This window comes from Gasterosteus aculeatus, chromosome 20 (assembly GCF_964276395.1).
Source record: "Gasterosteus aculeatus chromosome 20, fGasAcu3.hap1.1, whole genome shotgun sequence".
NCBI lineage: Eukaryota > Metazoa > Chordata > Actinopteri > Perciformes > Gasterosteidae > Gasterosteus > Gasterosteus aculeatus.
Window position 1 is genome coordinate 3718085 of NC_135707.1, and position 22876 is coordinate 3740960.

A 22876-nucleotide genomic window follows, 5' to 3' on the forward strand; every position below is an offset into this window, starting at 1 on the left:
TCACACAATTAGTTCATTTGAGCTCCTGCACAACCATTATGTCCAGTTGAGCTGTAGGTACTTAAATGCCTCAAAATATTCCGTGTTATTTAAGTGCACCAAAGTTTGCCCCTCTTTGGTGTATTTAAGCTTAAGAACGATAATCATACATCCCAAATTAAATATGTGATGTTCAGACAAGGCGTAGAAACAATCCAATTAAACTTGCCAAACATTTACAATATAAATACTTGAATATATATTTTTATTTAAAGTATTTACAGTTTTTCTTCCAACATGTAGCGCCACATTGGAAAATGTCATTCATGAATGAAAAGACTTTTGTGTTTTAGGCTGACGATGATGATGATGAGAACGATGTTAAAAGAACAGAAAGAAAAGACACCTCGCGTTTTGCTTGTGACCTACACATGCCTTTATGATGAATTCAGCACTCGGGGTAAATGAAATGGGTGTTAGGTGGGCCGCACCGCGCACAGCGATCCGGCTTTATTTAGCGAGGGGGGGGGGGGGGGGGGGGGGGTCGGTTCGGTCCCGGCGCTCCGCACGCAGGAAGCCGGCCGTTCATCCGTCTGCGCTGCTCTCATCTTAATCTCTGCTGGCGAACTGCAGAGAAGAAAAGACGGTTTCCATTACCCCCAAAGCGCACTTCACACAACGCTCACTCCAATCTTTCCACGAGTCCACGTGGGAGCTACTGAAGGATTCCTCTCACTCATGTCGTTGTTCCGTGTGATCGCCATGGCAGCCCTGGCGCGGGGACCCTGCTGGGTGAAGTGGTAGCCGAATTTGAGGATGCTGGAGTTGTTCTCCAACATGGCGGCGATCTCCATCTCGACCGAGTCGCCCAGCTTCTGCCTCTGTTTGGAAACGCCATCGACAGTGTTACGCCTCAAGCGGCCGCCGAGGTCTCACCTCATAGTTCTGGCGCTCGCTCTAGAAGGTTGCGCTTCGGTTACGCGTCTCGGACCTGGTTGTCGATCTTGAGCTCCACCAGCGTCGCGTTGCTGGCCATCGCCTTGACGACCGCCATCATGCCGTCCGAGGTGATGAAGTTGGACTCAACGTTAAGACTCTGCAGGCTGGTGTTCTCCTGCAGCATCTCGGCACACGCCTGAATGGATGCAAAAACCTTTCATGGCGCATTCTGGTGTGTATTACTATTTGTGGACGGACAGGATAACGGGTGCCATGCCGATGGGTGTAACGGTAGAGATGCACAATGTATGTTCCTGACGGGTTTAAAGACCTGCTGCCTGTTGGCACGGCGCTCGTTTGCGCGTCATACTCACGTAGGCCACGGGGTCGTTGCTGCGGGTCGCGGCGATGCTCAGAGACTCCACGAAGGAGTTTCCCTTCATGCCCTCGAAGATCTCTTTGAGTGTCGGGATGGGAATGTCCTGCAGCACAGACGCATTTTTTTCAGGCGGTTGCTGACAAGCGCCTCAATGATACGACTGACGAGAGCACTGCTGCTGCTTTAGCTCTGTGGTGACGATGGGAAGTCACGTGACCACAGTGGAGCGTCTCTAAACACAGAGATGACTTTTAGTCGACGTCGGCTGACCTTGATGTTGTTGAGGTTGACTTCGGTCAGGCTGCTGTCGTTGTTGTGGATCCTCTCCAGGGTCTCCTCCACGTTGGTGGGGTTGGGCAGCTCATCGGGGAAGATCTTGAATGGATCTGGTTTCACGACACCTGTTGGACACGCAAGGTTGCAGCTGAGGCTCCAGAGGGACGTGGGGACCCGGTCTAAGGATCTTTCCTTCATTTATTGGGCTTCATTCAAGGTTATTAACACCACAGAGCAGCCTGTTGCGAGACTCTTGAACTTGGTAGACTAACATGTCAGGGGGCAATGGCACGTTCGTTTTTTGGGTAGCTCTGATAGATCAGACCGTTAGCTCATCCTCCGCTAAAGAAAATTGGAGAATGTGGAAATATTTTTTCCAGCTAGAAAATTAATTCAATGTTTTTCCCAGGACGCTTGGGAAGCGATTTAGAGCTGAAGAAAACACATGATCGCGACCATTACTTTCAAAATGAGCCAGATAAAACACTGCTGCGTTGTCCATGAAGCGACGGCATACGTACTGTTGATGCCCTCCGTGTTGGCGATGGTTCCCGTGGTGCCCAGAGCGTCGTAGTACTGCTTGTTGCTCATCAGCGTGTACATTCCAAGGATCGCTGCAAGTACAGCAAAACAACCGCTGTGAGTACGAGATGGAGACGTCCCTGAGCGGTGGGTGACATCGTCATGACGAGGGCCTCGGATTGTCATCGGTGTGCGGCTCTGAGTTTGATGTGAGGAGGTTATTCATGCCCGAGCCCGGCAGGGCGACTCGTTGGAATCTCACGGGGGTCCCGAGGAGGTCCGGATAGCACACAGTTAATCACAGGTTTCAGGGTGGGCCGCTAACTTTTATAGAGATGGAGTTATTCTATCTGATGTCAGTGTTAAAAGACCACACACACACACACACACACACACACACACACTCTTTAAGAGAGGAGGACACTGCCGGAGTGTTGGACAGCCTACTTCTAAAAGACAGGAGTCACCTGTCTCCTGTCAGGAGTCTGACCAGGAGTCAAGAGGCAATGAAAAATGCTGACAAGTGTTCTGCAAACCGCATCATTTATTCATTTGCAATAAAATGCGGTGGGGCCTCCAGTGATTTTAATATTTAGCAGTGAATCATTTCGCTTTTGTGTGTAAATCATGAATGTGAATAGTAAGAAGTAACCACAGGAGTCAAGATGATGTAGTAGTAGTAGTCTGTATGATACTGGATTAATGTAAGTAATTGGTCATTAAGTGTAAACTTGTAAGCAGTGCAGTTTAATTTGTTTGGAAATGGAGTAACACTATGCAGGTATGTGTCTGCACATATATAATTATTCAATTAAAAAGAAGGAAAAAAACGGACATGAAATGTAATATCTCTGTTGTTGCTCCTAATGACCAGCAGGTGGCAGACCTCCTGTTGCCCCCTCCACCCTCTACCATCCCAGCCTCCTGACCCGGTGTTGGGGAACCATGGGGACAGCTGCTCGGTGTGTGGGGGGGGGGAGGGGGGTGCTTACTAACCATAACCCCCCCCCCCCCCCCCCCCCGGTCATCCGGTCTGGCTCCTTAGAATAACCCGCGGTAGCTTTACAACACAAACTAGACCGCAGAGAAGAAAAGGCCTGATGTGGCACCGCGCGGACATAAATAAAAGGTGAGAATGAACTCGTCTCTCCGGGCGCATTAAGCTGCGTCTGCCCGGCTTTTACTCGCTTTGCCAAAAAGCCCAAACAAAAGACTGACAGAGACTAGCGGAGGTTTAATCCTCCTCTGGACCCCATCCAGGCCCTGTGACAGGCTGATGGAGCCGGACAAACTGCCGTTCCGGATGCCGGGCGCTCTCTGTGAGGCCGCGTGTTCGGGCCTTTCAAAGCATCACACTCCATGACGAAAAACACATCTCCACTGTTCTACGTCTCAATTCAGCCCAGTTTGTGAAGGGGGGGGCTGTCTGCAAGCGCTTTGAGTTGAGGCGGGTTAAGTTACAGAAGGTCTTCACGCTAGCTGAAGGATCCGCTGATCCAGAAATCTTTCCTTACATCTTTGTTTTACGCTCTACGTTGCTCTGCATTCATACGTTTGAAGGGAGGTGTCGCCTTGAAGTCACTAGAAACGCCAGAACAGGAAACGACCTCAGCAAAGATCAGCTGAACTAAAGCCAGAGGTTCAGTGCCTGACGTGTCCTCAAGTGCATATTCAACAACAACTTTACAATATATTCGTTCTAAAAACAAGCCAGATAGAAAAGTTCAAACCTTTCGACCTGGCTAATGCTAGCTGAATTAGCACGAGTCTGAAATCAAGCCATCCATTGTTTGCAGTGCAAGTATTTAGTAAGTATGTAGACCTTAAAAATGTCAAATCCTAAATGTTAAATATATAAATGGAGATTACTTGTCGCATCGCACTGAGATCTGATTAAAAAATAGACAAACATTGGCTTGTCCATCTGTAGCTTCCCACTGGTCTGTTAGTAACAGATACAGTACCCCCACCCTCCGCTCCACCCTTCCTCTGGCCGCGGGCCAGGCTTATTTATTTTGGTGTTGCTGAGTCTGGAGAACTGGACCCTGTCGCATGCTACCGAGCTGTCTCGAGGGGGGGAAAACGAAACGAAGGGTCGGTATTATAGAACTCTGTGGGCCAGAACCGCCGGGACAAAACACCTGCTTCTGTGAGACCGAGCGCGAGGACAAAACCATGACGTTACAGGACGGATGGACGACTAGATAACTCATCAATTGATTAACCGTAACTACTGGCCAGTTCGTAGCCAATGACAAATTAGGACATTTGAGTAATTTGAGCCATCATCAATGACGGGTGGAAAAGGTTTATAGCTCCAATAAAACATGGGCTGAGTCCTCAAACTACACACTGAGTCGTAGTCATGGTGTGCGTCTGACCTGCGATGTCACACATCTCCGCATCGGAGGCGTTTTTCAGAGCCTCCTCCAGCTCCGGCTCCAGCATCACCTGCTCGTGCCCGGGGAGCTCGGATTCTTTCTTGGGCACGAAGCTCTTTCCTGGAGACGCAGAGGAGGGAATGGAAAATGAAAAAAGGCAGAGAGAGATAATAATAGAAATGACATCAGTTTGTTTTTGTTTTGTTGCTCTTTAATGTTTGTGTCTGAATAGTTTAAAACGTGTATTTCATCGACACATCTGGAGTTGGTTTACACGCAGGTTGAGTCCCACAAGAACTACGGGCCAGATATTCTCAGCTAATCTAAATCCTGATGATGGTCTGGACGTCTCAGCCGGTCCGACTATGATGGAAATTACCCCGAAACCCAGTGAGCTGCAGAAACCCCACACAGAGCCGAGGCTGAGAGGCGGAGCTGCTGTGCAGCGGCGCATCGCAGACCACAACGCTGTCCAGCTGTGTGAGGCAGCAGGGGGACAAAAAAGTCTTTTCCACACCTTTCTTCTGCCCAGTGAAGGGCACCAGGTCCTCCCTGTCCTCGTGCTCCAGGGCCTGCTTCTCCAAGTGCTGCTGCAGGGCGTCGCGGTCGAACGCCCCCGTTGGGCCCTTCTTCGTCTGGTCGCGCTGCCGGAAGCCAGCGGGCAGCATGGCATTCTGGGAGATGGGGGGGGGGTCAGGTGTTAGGGGATGCGGCTTTAAGAAGAGACGACGCGAGACAACATTTTCTTTTTTCTTTTCTTTTCTTTTTTTTGACGTTTTAATTTGGGAGGAAACGCTGTTATGGCAACAGGTCCTTTTACTGGTTGAGTTTGCCGCTTGATTTCACTTCAATTGATCTTTTGCCCTTTGTTCTCTCGCCGCTCCCTGCTAGTCGCACACGTAATCACTGCGTGGGCTCACTGAGGGAGGGGTTTTAAATAAAGTGGAACTGCATGCACCTCTCATCTCCGAGGTCAGTCGTCCTGTCCGTTTTGCTGACCGTTTAACAGATACGTCACAGAAATACAGGAACCAAAACCCGCGGGACGTCAAATCGGACCCCCAAAGCCCCCGTAGGGGGACCAGCAGCGCTTCCTCGTACCTCGGGGTCCATCTCCTGCAGCTCACACTCCAGCTGGTCCAACTCCGCAGCACTGAGGCCCTTGAGGATGGCATCCTCGTCGATGTCCCGGGGGTCCGACATGGCTCCTGAGGCTCTGGCTCACGTACACACACGCTCAGTCATACACGCCGATGCACTCCCCTGGGCAAGAGGGCACTGTGAGAGGAGGGAAGAGAGAGGAAGGGATGTATCAGGGTTAGTCGGGTCCTCCGCTCATCAAACGTTTAACCCCTAAGCAACACAATTAGTGGAAATATTTGACAAAGTGCTAAGTCACTTCTGGGACCCCCCCCCCAATGAGTAGCACTAATGTGGGGATGATAATAATAGATGTATTTCCAAAGAACAATCTGCAGAGTCTGCATAGACACACCAGCACAACAAGAGCTTCATTCTACCTGAAGAAACACACAAGAGGTGAATAACATCCACCGATGTGTCGCTGTTTGGAAACGAGAGGAAGTAGAGCGAGTCCGAGAAGCGAAGGACGTCAAAGAGAGAGAGAGAGAGCGAGCAAACTCTTTGTAACTCTAAACCCGCAGCTCACCGCATAGAGACTAAGAATAGCAGAACGGAGAGGGGTGGATGGTGCAATCCCTTATTTATCACTGACGGACACTCGCTCTCACAGTAGTGGACACACCCGCAATGCATTTGCACCCGGAGAGGAAAAAAAACGCACAACGACAAACACCCTCCGATGAAGCAAAGAGCAGCTGGTTTAGACTACGCATGAATTAGGACGGGTCCCGGAATGACGGCCTCGGGTCAGAGAATGCAGCTATCAGGTTCGTGAGGGCCGATGTTTTCCTTTTCAGTCCAAATATCACCCCAACTTGGCAGGAGACAGAGGACCCATCACAGCTCAGGTTGCAGAATGTGGTCGTCAGGAAGCGACCCCCATCCAAGAGGTGTCATGGTAACAAGTACACAATCACATTCATGCATTTACGGAAGGCTTCAAAGAACACCTTCTTTAAGGGATAAAACTGTGAAACCCAGAACAAAATGCGCTGAAATGTGCCGTTTGAGCTCAACCAAAGTCACAATTATTTATTTTTTTAAACTATTCCTTGTAGATATTGACGGTCTTTCTCAGTGGTTTTTATTGCAGGTAACCTCCCAGTAGAAAACCGTACACTTGAATTCATTAACTCAGTTGGTCCTTAAAGTTGTAAAATGCACTAATAGCCTAACATAGCTTATGTGAATCAGCACTAGGTTCCACAAAGGGGTTAAAGTTAAAGAAATGGCTCGCTCCATTGGCGCATAGATGCAGAGATGAAGACCTTTAACTCTTTCTTAATTTACTTGAAGTACATCATATTGTACTTGGATGCATCAGCATATTCAGGTAAGTCGTCCCAACTTTGAACTTGAGTCTTCTTTACTTCTTTACTACACGCAGTACGACGCCGACGCCGTTGTCTCCATACATCCATGGTTTCCCCGACAACGGTACGGGATCCCGGTTACCATGGGAACACAACTCTTTGCACAAACTGTGTGAGCATAACCTTGTTCTGCTTAAGATAACACATGTTTGTTTGGAGTCACCGATCACAGATTACAATTCATTGGCGAGGACACACACACACACACAGGTTACACATTTCTTGTGACTGGAGACTGAAACACACCATGTGGCTGATGTGTGTTAGCGAGCTTCAGATCTTCTCCTCGGACCAGACCTTTGAAGCGGTCGCTCACTTCTCGCGGGCGCCGCGTGGCTCTAACGCGTAAAGCCAATGACACAAACACCGGATTGCAGAGGAAGATGGAGGAGATTTAAATGGATGGCGGGAAGGAGGCTGCAGCTCAAAGGGTGGAGGACGAATCCACCCGGCTGTTGTCAGACGTTTTTACGTCGCCCCAGAATATTACGGAATAACCGAATAAGAAGCGACTGGACCTTTTAAAAGTGCCGGGCAACCAGAAGGGCTTCAGCCAAACTGGAAATATGGTACCAAACCAAACTGGAAAATACCTAATATTTTGAGTAATTGAGACAATTGTTATCCCACATTAAAACAAGTAATTCATCCATTAACCTTTAACCATCAGCGTTTCTCCTGTATACAACGTACAGCGGCGCCTGGGAATCAAGAAGGGAATGTGACCCAACGGCCGGTCCAAACAAGGCTGATGTGATCTGCCAGCCGTCGAGCCTTTGAGCCGCGCTTATTGTTGAGTTAAACGCCTGGTTGTTTGCTGACACCTGAGCTAAGAGGGAGGGCTCAGGGCACCGCGCGCCAGCAGAGACCGAAGATCTAAATACAGATCACTGGTTTGCTGGTCCTAGAACACCACACTCCTCTTCCTGATAAGGGAATCATATCTGATTGTTAACTAACATAAAATAGATAGGATGTGAAAAATGAATGAAATACATGGACAAAGCTCAAAATAACCCCGCGGTGAGCGTACAAACAGCACGGCCCACCATTGTGTTTTCCTGGGGTCGACTGTGCTTCTTTCACCAGCACGATTTCCATATGAACCACCGCAAACTGTGAGTGGTGACCAGCTGGTCCTGGAACTTTTCTCCTGCCAGTTTTTAAATCCCAACCATCTGGCGCACCTGCAGCTGCTGTTTTGTATGAAAGACGTGATGAGCTGGTTGTGAATGTTTGTCCACGTTTTATTCTGGCTTTTTGATGACGGGTGTTCACTGTTAAAACCCCAGAGAGAGAGAGAGAGAGAGACAGGTTGGATGTTTCCTAAAGGGTGAAAACGCCAGAAAAAGCTGACGGAGTCCCATTTTGACGCGTGACTCTTCTTAGCAAGTCAAGACAGAATGTCTCAGAATCATTTTAGCGTTCTCCTGAGATGAATGTCAGAGTTACAGCTCGGTGGAACAACGAGGGAACGTCACTCAGTCAACTTTAATAAAAAAGCATCAGGGGTCATTCGAGTTTAAACAAATTTGGGGCAAAATCAAAGCAAGTGGGAGTAAACTTCAGTTCAGTAGCGATTCATCAGATCGAAAGTCGTGACACAACCGCCGACATTCTACCTGAGTCGGCGTAAATAACCAGACTGAAATCCCCCCGAGCTGACCCGCCCTGCAGGGCCGTCACAGGAGCCGCGTTCAGACTAACAACTCAAGTACTTTCTAATGCGGACTGCTAATCGGGGCCAATTTCCATTTGGAGTTGGTTGCCGCTGCTTCCCCATGACGCCGCTACGTGTTTCCGGCCTCCGTCTTCGCCCGGGTTGGTCTGGTGCCCTGAACGATTGTTTCAGGGGTGTGTTACCACAGCAAACAATCCAGATAGGTGGATGATGTCTGGATAATGCAAATCTAATCCAATATAATACTGCAGTGAGACGCAAATCGTCGTGAATTGCAGTCCAAACGTAGCCTTGGTGCCCCGGTGCAACAGCGGCCCTGCCCGCATGCAGGCGGACGGAGCGAAGGCCACTGCAGCTGCTACAAGCGGCCTCGTCGTTGGAACCATCTGTTGAGCTTTGAGCGTGGGCCCTTTGGTCACGGCAGAGAGCGAGGACGCGCTCGTGGAGTCATCTGAGGAGCGCGTTGCGCAGATTTCATTTTGGGGAAGACAAAAGTAGTGCATCAGGACGAGCTGCGGCGGGGAGTAAGTGTGCGTTTCAAAGACCTTTACAAGGGTTTGGATTTCATAGTGACAAAGGTTGTACTCTCATAAATGCTCCGGAATGATTTACACTCGGCTTCTGTGCCAGGGCGCTTGTTATTACTGGAGCAGGAAATAAACGTTGAGGTCATCCCTCCCTGATCTCTGTTCTTTTGGTGTGATGTTAGCAAAAACCTCTCTTCCCTCGTCTCCTTTATTCGAACGGGCTGCGAGTTGCCATTCGGCCGCCGACTGCTCAGAAGATTCGTTGCCATCCACGGGTCGTCTTCTCCTCGTCTTACAGCCCAAGTGTAACATTCCAAAATCTGCCCTCGGCTTAATTTTAGCTTCACAAGTCAGCTACTTCCAGCCGTGTGAATCCCCCCCCGGCTTGGGTTGCTCTTTGAGACAACACCAAGAAGAAAGGCACCAGAGAACCACTCGGATGAAAAGGTTTCGCTCCAAAAGAGAAGTAGAAAAGTTTAATTCAAACAAAGTATGCCAATTTGGAACCGAGAACAGCACGAAGTCGAGAGGATTCACAACATTATTGATCCAGTGACAGTTAATCAAATAAAAAATAGTATTGGACCTCAACAAGTCTGGATGTCCAGGAGCAGGGCAAACTTAACCCTCCTCCTCGGGTCCAAAACTCTGCAATCTTTTGAGAAAACATCTCCAAATCCCCTCTGGCCAATTAACAGCAGCAACGAGCAGCTATTGAGTGGCTCAACCCACCGCATGTCATGGCTTCATTAGAGCATTACAATTTCAGCTTTTGCCTGACCCCTGCAGACCCCCTGCTGACCCCCTGCAGACCCCCTGCTGACCCCCTACAGACCCCCTGCTGACCCCCTACAGACCCCCTGCTGACCCCCTGCAGACACCCTGCTGACCCCCTGCAGAAGCCCATCAAGTGACACAAGCTGGAGAGTTTCAGCCTGGAAAGTCACATTCAAACATGCAGCAGGTAAATATGTCTATTTGTAATAGTAAATAGATTTGAGCATTAAGTCACCAAAAGAAATATTTCAATTGTTGGACAACGAGTCGCCCATGTCTGACAAAGCATAAGAACACGGAGCCCACCCTCCAAACAGGCAACCCAGAGGGTGAGATTTAACTGGGGTCCTTCCCACCCCCCCCCCCAAAAAAGAAAAACCACACAGAGCAACAGGATAAGCAGCCTCACACCTACCGTCACAGAAGCGCAGTGATGAAGCCCCTCGGCAAGGCGGTCTGCAGTTAGAAACCAGTTGCCCCCCCCTCCCTCTCTCTCTCTCTCTCTCTCTCTCTATCTCTATCTCACTACTCCCCCACTACTCCCCCACGCTCTTCAGTGGCTGCTTTGCTGAAACAGGCATACTGACTGGGCGCACATTGAGAAGTCAGCATTTTGTTATTTTGGCTGAGAGGGAGGGTGGGGGCTAGATATTTTTTTAGGAGAGAGAGAGAGAGAATTGGGGCATGAACTAATACCTTCAATTGTCATCCAATCAAAATCTGAACACAGGAAGATCGAGGCTGACAGCTGGTGGTTGGAGTTCAGTATTACCTTTGGAAATGAGAAACAACTATTTTTGCTCCCTGTTACAGTAAAAGTGATTTTAAGTGTTTTCACATATTTTATTACTGTTTTACAGGATATTTCAGCATTATTCGCTCTCTTAAAAAATAAATGCATTTTCTGCATGTATTGTGAGATGAAAAGAAAACTGAAGTTTATAATATTCTTGCATTTTTTGCCGTTTCAGCTTCCGATATTCTTTTGTAACGTTAATGTTAACAGAGGACTGACTTTTTCATGAATTTATATACAAAACAAAAAGAAAGTCCTTTGTGAGATATCTTCAAATCGCATTCACTCGCCAATTTCTCTATTTTCATGTTTGATTCGTAAGGTAATGGTCCATAGTTACAAATTAATTGCATAGATTATATTTTCCGCAACATTTTTCGACTTTTTTTAATTTTTATTTCAAACATTCTTTGGCCTAATATTTTTGGACTTTTGTTTCAAGACACAGACATATAACATTTTTGGACTTTCTTTTCGAAATATTTCTTGAACTTGTATTTTGTTTACTTTTTCATGACACATTTAGACATTTAGACACAGACTAACCTAATGGGCCTTTTCAGTTTTTTTACTTTTTTTCAAAACAGCTATTTGACATATTGTTTTTAGATTTTTTCGACCCAACATCTTTTTAGACACATTCCAAAAATTATTCTGGCAAATACTTTTTTGTAATATATTTAGACATTAAATATTTGGATGATTATTGTCCAAATATTTTTTTGACTTTTATTCCGTGACATTTTTTGACTTCGTCTTTTTTTAATTGAATCATCTATTTTGTTAAAGTTATAAATTAAAAGTTATTTAATGTACTTATTTATTTCTTGATGCATTTTGACACTACTTAGGGACAATTTACTCTACCCAACCATGTGTTGAATTATAGTAATTATAAAACAAAAAACGCACATGGAACTAATAATACATTTGAAATGCACTCAAAAAATTACTTTGGGATTCAGCGGTGTTTGCAGAGAACATTCGTTACCTTCAAAGAATGCAAGACAATAATACAACATTTTAAATACCACTAAAACATTTCAGGTTCCCCAAACTGTAAGTGATCACATTGACATCCTCTATCTCTAGTTTGTATCACTGTAACACATAATAACATTATTAATTATAGGCAGCAATCCCCCCCAGTGTCACTAGGGGGGGAGTACTTTCCCCCTGTTGTGGTGATTGTTTTTTATTCACATTCTCATAAACGTGTAGCCTATTGCTTTGAGAACAAGAGCACACACCTGTAGTCCTCCTCTACCGGCACCAGGTGGCAGCAGATCGATGCTAACAATTTAAACGCATCAGCTTTCGGTGTTCTTATGAAATCCTTGCCTCCCCACGCGCAACCCAATGTTTTCCCTGCACAATGCCCTCCAGTGTTTGGCACTCAGACCCTACGTGAGCCGAAGGGTGGGATGAGCAAAGCGAGATGTGCAACGAGCAATAGTGAGTGCATTATTGAAAGGGATAAATGTAACATGTTGTTAGGATAAAAAAGGAAAAACATTATTGTGTGGATGATTTAGATCATCCACCTCCTTTGATTCGATTAAACAGACTCATTTCAATGTGCTATTAATGCAATGCAGACGTCTATTGAAGTGAATTGTGCAACTTAAGCTTGGTCGCATGCAATTGTGTGCTGTCTGAAACCTAAATCGTATTACACAACACAAAATAACACATAATCAGAATTCTCCACATAGTGCACATGTTAGTGTTAACATGCTACCCGACCGCATTTTGTTTTCATCACCTCTCTAGACGCAGAGATACCAACAACACACACTCATTCGTTTTCATTTTCCCAGCAATGTTCTCATAATCCGATACGAGTGTGAACAAAAAAACCCAGAGTTCTCACCGCGTTTGTACTTTTCATTCTGCCACATAAGCACTTACTTCATGGGTTCAGCGTCTATGTTACTGCAAGTTGGCAGATTCCTCTGAACGCCCTGATGTGACCTGTTGCACCTGCAGCTTTTGCATGTAAATTACTTTCTTAAAGGATCGCTTTGCCCAAAAGATGGTTTTGTGTGACTCACAATAGTGTCTAATAGTGGGTGATGTCACTTTCTAATAGCAGTCCTCTCTGCATGAAATCAATTCCTCATTGTGGACTTTTTATCGCGGAAAGTACTTTCAACTACAGAAATAGTCCCTCGGAAATCGGTTAACAGAGATGGGTTGGAATTATGCACAATCCGAATGTTTCCCAATGTTGAGCTTTTCTTTTCTTTAGTTTGAGCAACGCCATGTACTGTGTGCAAACAACCAGAACAGATGTGTCACACTGTAAAACCTTAAAAAGTCAATAAACCGTTATTTTAAATTTCATTTTGACATGAAAAACAGAATTGAAGTTTAGTTGGTTTAACTTGTTGATAATCTATCCAAATTAGTGTGTGTGTGTGTGTGTGTGTGTGTGTGTGTGTGTGTGTGTGTGTGTGTGTGTGTGTGTGTGTGTGTGTGTGTGTGTGTGTGTGTGTGTGTGTTTGCGTGGGTGTTTCCAGTGAAATCCGTAATCAGATAGGGGAGGAGTGAAACTAGAACAAGCGAGTTCATCGAGAAAGAGCGAGCGAAAGAGAGAGATCGAAGGAGAGAGAGACAAAGAGAGAGAAGCCGGGAGGACAAACTGGAGGAAACGAGGAGAATATATGAAAACTGATCAGCTGGACGAAGAAAAAGACTGAAAGTAAACTGATCAACCAGAAACTGATGACCTCATTGAACAACGACACAAATATTAATGCTCAGAAGAATAAAAAGCAGACTTCCTGCTGTACTCCTGGTCTGCAACTATTAAATGTCACTCAGATGGAAACTAAAGCAGGAAGAGATTCCACATGACTGGAACAAAAACTAAGAATGAATGCACGTCAATGAGAAATACATTTACAACGACTATGAAAATGGGCCAAATAACCACAAAGGAACAAAACCACTGAGACATCTGAGGAGAGACACAAACACACGACTCATAATGACTACTGAGAGACACAATGAGACCAAAAACAGACACAGAGTGACTCACAAAAACTCTAGAAGACTAGGAAAAGGGACGAAATAAGCACAAAGAGACTATATGTAATGAAACACATTAACCACAAAGACTCAAAATGACGACAACAAGACTCAAAACAGCTGCGGAGCAACACAAAGAGGACAATCAGCTTCAGATTGGCATGTCAGTGCCACGCGGCCTCATTGTCTCATAATCCGCTCACGTCTGCAGATTATAGAAAGACAAGTTTGACTGAGCTTTTCCAAATACCAACTCAAATAGCAGGAGAGCGCAGAAAACAAAATCCAGACCAAACCGGTGTTTTTCTGCTCGTGTCAACACTACGCGTCTGAGTGTGACCTGAGGGACGGGGGATGTACCGCCCCGACAGGAAGCGCGCGGGGCTCTCCCCTCATATTCAAGCGCAAGGACCTCTGGGGACCAAAACCGACGGGGCAACGAGGAGGACTCCTCGTCCTCCGTGTGTGAGTGAGTGTGTTTCTCTGCCCTTCTCTCTCACACACCTACACACCAGCTGCTTCCTCATTCCCCCCAAAAAGAGGAACTATGCACAGAATTCCAGTAAAAACAAACGTTGTTGTGTGGGGTTCTACCACTAGAGGGGACAAATGAGCCGGGTTTATCATCTTCGCAAACCCGGAGACAAAAGGTCTTTGTCTCACGAAGAATGCTGCTCCTTTATGTGTGTGTGTGTGTGTGTGTGTGTGTGTGTGTGTTTGTGTGTGTGTTTGTGGGCTCCATGATCACAGCTGGACTACTCCGGTTGTGTTGACAGCAGACACAAGCGCGCGCTCTCCTACGATGTTCCCGTGGAGGACCTTACATCACGCTTGGCAACCCAAACTCTGGGTAAATACCAAACACAAACCACGTGAGGGACATTCCACTGGGTCCGAAGACTTCCTTCCACCTCAAAAAAACGGCCTGAGCGCGCCTCTCTCATGGCGGTGCCAAAACTTAATTAAGGAATGGGTTAGCAGCTAGCTAAGTGCTGCTACCAAATTAAACAAGGAAACAGAGAGAGGCCGAGCCCTTTGTTCCAGCCGCAACCTGTTTAGGGCACTTGTCCTATTCATAGCTGCGGATCGGTGATCTTTAATTAGCTTTACTTTAGCTTGCTGATGAGTTACGATCCATTTGCATTCGGATGTTATGCATAACATCTGGCATTTTATGGTAATATTTAATTATTGTAATGTGTCTTCAGTCTGCTGTGGAATTGTTGCGTCTACGAGTTGTTTTGGGGAGGTTTACCCACTTGGGATTGAGAAAGCTTTTCTTCTCTAATGTTCCAATCTAATCAGGAGATTATTACCAGTAAATAGCGGTTAAGGATATTGAGAGTTAATGGATTATGCCGCCGGCTCAACCGGTAGCACCGCGCTACCCCCTCTTCATCTTGTTAACCACAATGCTGGACAAGACATCTTGTGGGAACCGATTAATGAACCGTGAACTGAGCTAAATGTCAATAGGAGGAGGAGAAATACCGCGATGTAAAAGTCCCCGAAAAATACCTACGGTAGCTAACGTAGATACAAGTGCTAACGTTAACTCTACTTAATACCTACGGTAGCTAACGTAGATACAAGTGCTAACGTTAACTCTACTTAATACCTACAGTAGCTAACGTAGATACAAGTTAACGTTAACTCATCATGAGCTAACGTTAGCTTCCCTAGTTTTTATCCAGAAAAACAAACTTTTGTCTCCGTCCGAACTCGCCAGGTAACAAGTACCACTGCTACACAACACTTAAAGAAGTGTAGTCACACATCTAGAAAAACCTGCCTGAATATGAAGAAAATCCGGAAGGATTGATTCAATGGCGCAGAGGCGCATAGCTAAGCTATGATTGGCCAGTCTGTGTTTAAGGGGCGGGACTAAGGGAAAGGGTCAGATTCAGGTAAAGGTCCTCTGCCCAGACGTACAGTATACTCACATGGTTGTCAGCTAGTTAATGGCCTCATTATGCAGAATAATGTGACTATTCTGTGATTCTTTCTGATCATTTCTTATTCATATCTCTTATCTTTAAATCTATCAATCTATCATGTGTAATGTCATCTATGTGTAACGTTCAATAGGAATGGTTGGACCTCTCTGACTCACATACCCGCACAAACTGGACATTCTGAGCAGTTACCCAAGCATTTATTATCTAAATAAAGGCTGATGATTGTAGTTCACGCCCCGGAACCTCTATGGAAAAAGAGCAGACTCACTGAGTGATTTCACCAAAGAAAATTTCAACATTCAAAGGACATTTAAGACACATCTTGATCGTTTCAGTGCATCATCAGTGCAAGGAGTGCTCACACGCATGTAGCAGGTTTCGCCACACCTTTGAGGTGTTGACCTATTGGGTTTCAACAAACCAGGATGTTTTAAATTATTTAATGACGCGTCATATGAATGACCAGGTCCATTATGAGCCTTGAGATCAGAATGTCACATCTTGATCATGCGCATTCACAGAGGGGGAGATATTCCCGTTGCAGAGAGATCTTTTTAGAAGTATGTTTTGGTGGAGGCAAAGCCGTGAACGGTAATAAAGGTGGGACATTTGAAAACGATGACTTTTACCCTGCAGGAGAACACAATACCAGCTCGCTTCCAGACATCTGGGGATGCAAAAAACATTTCTTGTGTTACTCAAGCGGCAGTCAACACATCAGTGGTCCCTCTGGTAAGGGTGTGAGCATTACAAGTAGAAGTGATACGTGTCATGTTTTCCCTCCAATTCCCTCTAAAGCAAACAGTCAGGGCATATAATCGTACAAAGGATGATAATAGTCAGTTCACTTGAGCACATTGAAAGGTTCCAGACAGTGCTTAGCTAATGTGCTAATTTGCTAATGGCGCTAACAAGCTACCATCTCAAATGCTGGCCAGCCGTGAAAAGCTCGGCCAAGTCAGTCACCATTTACCCGTTAAAAGTTAAAATGTTTCATATCAGTTAAATAGAACATCTTATACTTTAACAAGTTAGATATAACCTCATAGAGCAACAGACCTAAAACAACAGCTTACTCAGCTTAGAGTTCTTGTTGCCTCAAAGGTCAACACTGTTGAGTCTGTTGTTTTGGTCGAATTTAGGTACTAAAGTTCACGTCTGTTAAATGAAGTGATTTTGCTGTAAATGAGCTGTGGGCACGCTTTGCTGCTCTATCGTCAACTTCTCATATCGGTGGGACCAGATGGACGCGACCGCGACCAGTTTCAAATTCAAATCATGTGACTTGGCTTTAATGGATTACCAGCATAAAGCGCGTTTACCAAACCAGCTGGTTTTTAATGTTTTACGCCAAACAAAGGTGTGATTGTCAAAAAAAACATACAGAAGCCCAAATGTTATCCTCAAGTGCATACTGTGTATATTATTTATATGTGTAGATGTTTAACTAAATAACTGAATAGAAGCCCTTTGACAGCGGCGGTCCCCGTGTTGTGGGGCCTGATAAAGTTTGAATGAGTGGAAAGCTGAATGGAGCCAGACGGGGAGGCATGCGTGGCGTTCACGGTCACGTGGTGGATCGCGTTTCCTTTGTCCCTGAACCCTCGGCTCGCTTTGTGTGAGCGAGGGGATCCGATTTCCCTCTGGTCTTTGATGTCTCCTCCTGCCACGCCTCCTCCCTTCAGCCATTACACCCCCTCCCACCTCCTTCCTAGCCTCCCCCAACCAAAGACCAACTGACTCGGCCTCCCACGCAGTCTCTCTCACACACACACACACACACACACACACACACACACAAACACGGCCTTGGCTTCTGCTGACGGGAAACAGGAGGCCGCATCTGGAGGTGAACACACGGCCACCAGCCTGAGTATCTCATCGAGTGACCGCACAGGGAAAAAATTCAGGATGAAATAAACAGCCGCCGTGAAAGGAAAAATTAAGACGCCAGCTTTGTGTCCAAACATTAACAAGAATATTGTTGTGTTTTGTTGTTAAGCGAAACGGACGTTAGTGTGCAGGTTACCATGAAGTTTGTGTACAGAGCAATGGGAAAAAAACAATTCTTTAATCTTGAATTCCTGAAGGTCAGTCGCTCCTACACGCGGATAAGCTTATAAAGGAAGAAAAACAAAAGAGATTCTTTTCCAAGACGAACTGCTTTTTGAATGTAACGAATACATATTAGTTTATTTCCACCTAATTTGCATCTCTTACATCAGGCTCATTGTCCTACGACTTGATCCTGAACAACAAATAAATGCCTCAGTAGACCAAACTATAAATGTTAATAAATACTGGCATGATGGTGTATTTCTGCCATGCATCAGTCTACAGCTCATTAATGCTTCGTAATGCTGCATGAGAACAGCCGGTTCTGTCTGCAGGATTGACCGCAGTGACTTTGTGTACAGACATTCATGTTTTCCTAAAGATAACGTTCAATATCAGCGGGTCAACATTTTAATGGTTAATGACGTCATGCTAACACTTGGACCATTGCAGTGAACATGGTTAGCGTTATGGAGCTAATGCTGCTAGCATGTTAGCATGCTGAATCCTGATTATTGTAGGGATTCAGACCATGTAGTTCCTAAATGAGGTCGCATAGCTCTGTAAGTCAAAACTTGATATGTACAGCTTGAAGTTTTGAGAAAAGAGCAACATACATTCTCTGTGAAGCCATCACAATGTATTAATATGCTAATAGTTGACTATTGTGTGAGTTCTGGACTGAATGGCTATGGCCCTGAAAACACGCCTCAAAAAGGCATCAGTCGGGATTCAAGCAGAAGAGTACGTCTAGCGGCAGGATTAATAATATGTGTGATCATGAATAGTGATAGAATTGTAGTTTGTGTGTTATTAGACATCATGTATTATATTTAATTCATATTGCAGATATTAATCTGACACATTGTATTTCTTGTACATAATTTAATACACACATGGCATCCATCCATAATGTAATGTTCAGCTTGGAGGAAGGACGCGTAAACCTCCCTTGATGAATTCCTCCACAATGCAGGGTTTATTTTTTACGTTTTTTCTCCTGTCAGGCTCAAGTTGAGGACCAAGGTGTACAGATAGAAAAGCCCTGCATGGCAACGGTTTTGATTTTGGACCATATAAAATAAGCTACACAAAATAGTTAAGATATTGTGAAATGGGATGACTTTAGTTGTGTTATGATTAGAGTGGGTTACATATTGCAGGAAAGTGATGAAATAATGCCACATTATGTTGATGCTTGAAGAAGAGGTTCCGACTCCACAGCCTTCACGCTGCAATTTTGCAAGGCATAATATTTACATTCAGCATGTGACCTAAATTTCCATATGGCCCGTCTATGCAGGCGTAATCCATCTTAACCATCGCCATCTAATTTATGCCCCAAAACAACATGTGGTATGCAAAGCATCCCTTTGATTGCATTGTTGTCGGGGGCTTGTGCGGTCCGAGATGGCTTGGGGCCCCCCACCTTGGCGGGGTCCGCCAGCCAGACTGCCGGGGTTTGAGGGGCGAGGGGGGGCCTCTTCCCGCACACAGCCGTTTTCTGCTATTGAGGCAGCGTCCTTTCCTGCAGCCGGGCTGATGTCAGGGCCGAGGAATGTGTAAAAACAGAGCACACTGGGGGGCCTTGTTCTCCCTCAGTGAATAGTCCTTGGGCAGGAATCCAAAGCACATGCCACACGCGCACACAGCCACGGCCAGGGGGAGGAAATGGCAGGGTCGGGTGGGAGGTGGGGGCTGTAGCTGAAGCTGAAGGTGTAGATTCATGAATAGTTGGAGTTAGAGAAGAAAAGTCTCGTTGAGAAGTCCGTCGTCTACAAACAATATTTATTAGATAAAAAACAGCCAATGAAATTGAAAGGCACAGAGTGGATTTTAAAGTAAGGGAATCGCAAATTATTTTGTATTATGACCTACAATTCACAAGAGTGAAATGAGAAAAGGCACCAGTCTCATGTGGGATAAAAAAAACAAATAAAGCATGTTGATTGTCGTTAGCTGTAATTTGGGCAGCACCAGGTCACCAATTGGCTAATTATCTCATGATGGCTGAACTATCGTTCTTCACAAGTTTAAGCATGTAGATCTGACTAAATCCCCAAAACGTACCAATAGGATTAAGCTTACAAAACTATGCAAAATTTCAAAACTAAATTGCCTTTAAACCTAAACGCATGTAGACTACAAGTGGAAAAACTGGTTTGTAATGGAAAAAGCCCTCAACTGATGATCACGTTTGAAGGATAAATCACAATTAATAGTCAATGACGGGAAACTTCCTTCCAGTGAAAAAAAGCATGTTCTGTGCCAAGTTAAATAAACAGAAAACGCAAGATGAAAGCGAAAGAAGATAACTCTTAGAAGAAGCCGCATAAAAGCCTCTGGCAAAAAACCAATGGTTGCAGGGTTGTCGGGAAAATGTTCCTTGTGCATGCTCAAATCATGCAAATATCCTAAAATGCAAGGCAAAGGCCCGCAACAGCGCAGAACCCAAAGAAGTCTTCTGAGGATTCTCGCCCGCAAATGAGCTTTCTAAAGAAGTCAAGCGAGACAGGATCAAAAAAATCTGCAGATGAGACATGCAGATGGTTTCAAGACATCAAAACAGTCATCACAGAACCAGCAGAGCCTGGATCAAAGACTAGAAGCAGAAAAAACACAATATCCCATCACCAAAACAAACCGACATATCATACAGATACATGACTAAAGCCAAGGAATCTCAACAACAAGAATGATTACAATGTGCCGCTCTTTTACTAAGACCCATTCATTGTCTCAAAGGAACAGATACAAATCATTATGTCTAGGACAGGAGAATGTTCACACCCTCATGAGAAATGTCCCCACCCAACCCAAACAGGATGTATCATCAAGCATCATCATCTGAATGTTTCGCAACACCTCCACCGATACTGACGTACCGATAGTTCAACATATCATCACACAACGGCGCGTCTGAAGGGTGTCCCAATTATTTGTGCGTTTTCCCACAAAAGTTCAGCAACAATATTGGGCTGAAGTGTGTGTGAGATTTGGCGACATCTAGTGGTGAGGTCTCAGATTGCAATTATCCGATGTGCCAAGAGTGAGGAGCAAGCTGTTTAGCAAGATTAAATACTTTACTAATGAGAGCTCACAGCAAACCTTTGTGAGCCAATGAGCTGGTGGAAAGTTAGTTCAGCCGTGAGGATTACAGGTGCAGTGGAAGTTGGGCTCTTTAAATCCAACAGGTTTCTGTTCTTTGTTTAAGGCCCTTGAGAACAAAACAGCAGTCCCTCCCACAGTTTAACTCCTTACGTAGTGAAGTTATGTGAATAATACAAATTATACTTTTATAACACATTTTATAACGGGGCACATTAGAAAACTTTATATGACTGTAAAATGATCCCTAACTGTCCTGTTCTTTGATAGTCGAGGTAAATAAATGACCCCCAGTTTGAGAATCGGTATTATATAAATAGTCAACCATGTGACCTGTGGGTTGGGTTATATATGTAGACATTACAAGCAGCACAGAAGGCTGTCAGTTTGCTATAATGACGCATTGAGTCATTTGAAAAATGCCCAGTAGCACACCGTCTCATCTTCTCGCCCTGTTCTTTTGCGGTGTTGCCTCCTGTGTTATTGTAAGGCCCAGTCACGTCTGACGGGATTACGTCTACTTGTTATGTAAGACTCAGCAAGTCCAGACATGCACTTTTCGACCAGATATTTCAGCTGCGTGCAGGAATTTGCCTCGTCCTGCAGCTCAGAACGTGCAGACGGCATCAAAACAAGTTGCATCTCTGCACGTCCTCAAACACCATAAAAGGCCCGTGGCAATCAAACAGCCTGTTTGGGCTTTAGGGGTGCCACTCTCGCACGGCCGGTCCGCCACTTCGGTCCAGACTGAAATATCCCAGGAGCCATAAGGTGGATCACCATGGAATTTGGTTGACATATTCATGGTCACCAGAGGATGAATTGCCGCAAATCCCCTTTTCCTGTAACGCCTCCATGCGTGTGCGATTAGTAGTCTGTGGTCAAATGTCTCAACAACTATTCGATGGACTGCCATGAAATGACATTAATGTTTTCCACCAGGACGGATGGTACCTTTGGTGATCCTTGACTTCTCATTTCTGGCCAATCTTTGTATAATGCTTTGGATCGTGACCAAATTCCTGCTAAACTAACTTCATTCCTATCAAAGGTCTATGTCTCCTACCGCAGACCTTATCACAGACAACAAAGTGCCACATTATGTGTAATTTAAATATCAAAGTAGGCCAACGCAGTTTCAAAAGGCTTAAAGCCGCGTTTTTCGACTGACATGATGAAACATTCAATTACACACAGTCTACAGTCTGAGATGACTTAACCAATGAATGTAAACACCACTTAAGGGCACCTCACGTCTGCAGGCGTTGTGATTGGTTGACGCAACCAGAGACAGAGGTTAAAACATACAGCTTCCTTTATTTCCCCTCCATAATCCAACAGACTCCCCGGAGACATCCAACAACTGTAGCTGGGAAAAAAATAAACATGCCCGCCCACATGCTTTCGCTTCTATTGAAAAGCAGCTGAGGCAAATGAATAGAACAAAGCTTTAGGGTAACGCGCCTGATTCCAAAATCGTAGCTTACGGGTGTAGTGACGGATATGAAGGATGTGAACGTTTGTAAAGAGTGAACAACATGTGTTGAAGTCGGGATAGGAGCTTAATTGTATAGATACATCTGTGAGAATAAAGAACCCAGGACTTTTGTTTAAAAATGAGGCATCCACCCACGCAGAAAAAAAAAAGAATAATCTGTGTTTAAACACAGGACTGTATCGCACCACTGGAAGAAAAACAAATTAAAGCGTGCATAGTCTACTGGGTGTGAAAAGAATGTCTTCATGCCACACAATTTAGTTTGAGCCTGTAAGTATTTGAAGTAAATCCAACATACTTTGAACCTGAGGTAAGCTGTTCTATTGAGAAAACAATATATGTTTCTCCATCCATCCATCGTCCAACCGCTTATCCTGCACACAGGGTCGCGGGGGGGCTGGAGTCCATCCCAGCCAACTTCGGGCGATAGACGGGGTAATATATGTTTCTG

The 22876-nt window shown here is 45.3% G+C and overlaps 1 protein-coding gene across 2 annotated transcripts; it reads right to left on the minus strand.

Moving 5' to 3' along the window:
• Positions 1-227: 227 nt before the first annotated feature.
• On the minus strand, positions 228-22849 carry tmod4 (tropomodulin 4 (muscle)). Of its 2 annotated transcripts, none has more exons than XM_078094526.1 (10): positions 22724-22849; positions 5578-5754; positions 4994-5150; positions 4477-4596; positions 2095-2187; positions 1568-1698; positions 1293-1400; positions 971-1114; positions 716-860; positions 228-606 (listed from the first exon to the last, which is right to left on the minus strand). In XM_078094526.1, the coding sequence occupies exons 2-10, from the start codon at positions 5677-5679 to the stop codon at positions 584-586; spliced, it is 1023 nt and encodes a 340-aa protein (XP_077950652.1). In that variant the 5' UTR covers positions 5680-5754; positions 22724-22849; the 3' UTR covers positions 228-583. The 2 variants fall into 2 exon arrangements, with proteins under 2 accessions (XP_077950652.1, XP_040020988.1); XM_040165054.2 differs by lacking the exon at positions 22724-22849 and adding an exon at positions 10393-10514.
• Positions 22850-22876: the final 27 nt, after the last annotated feature.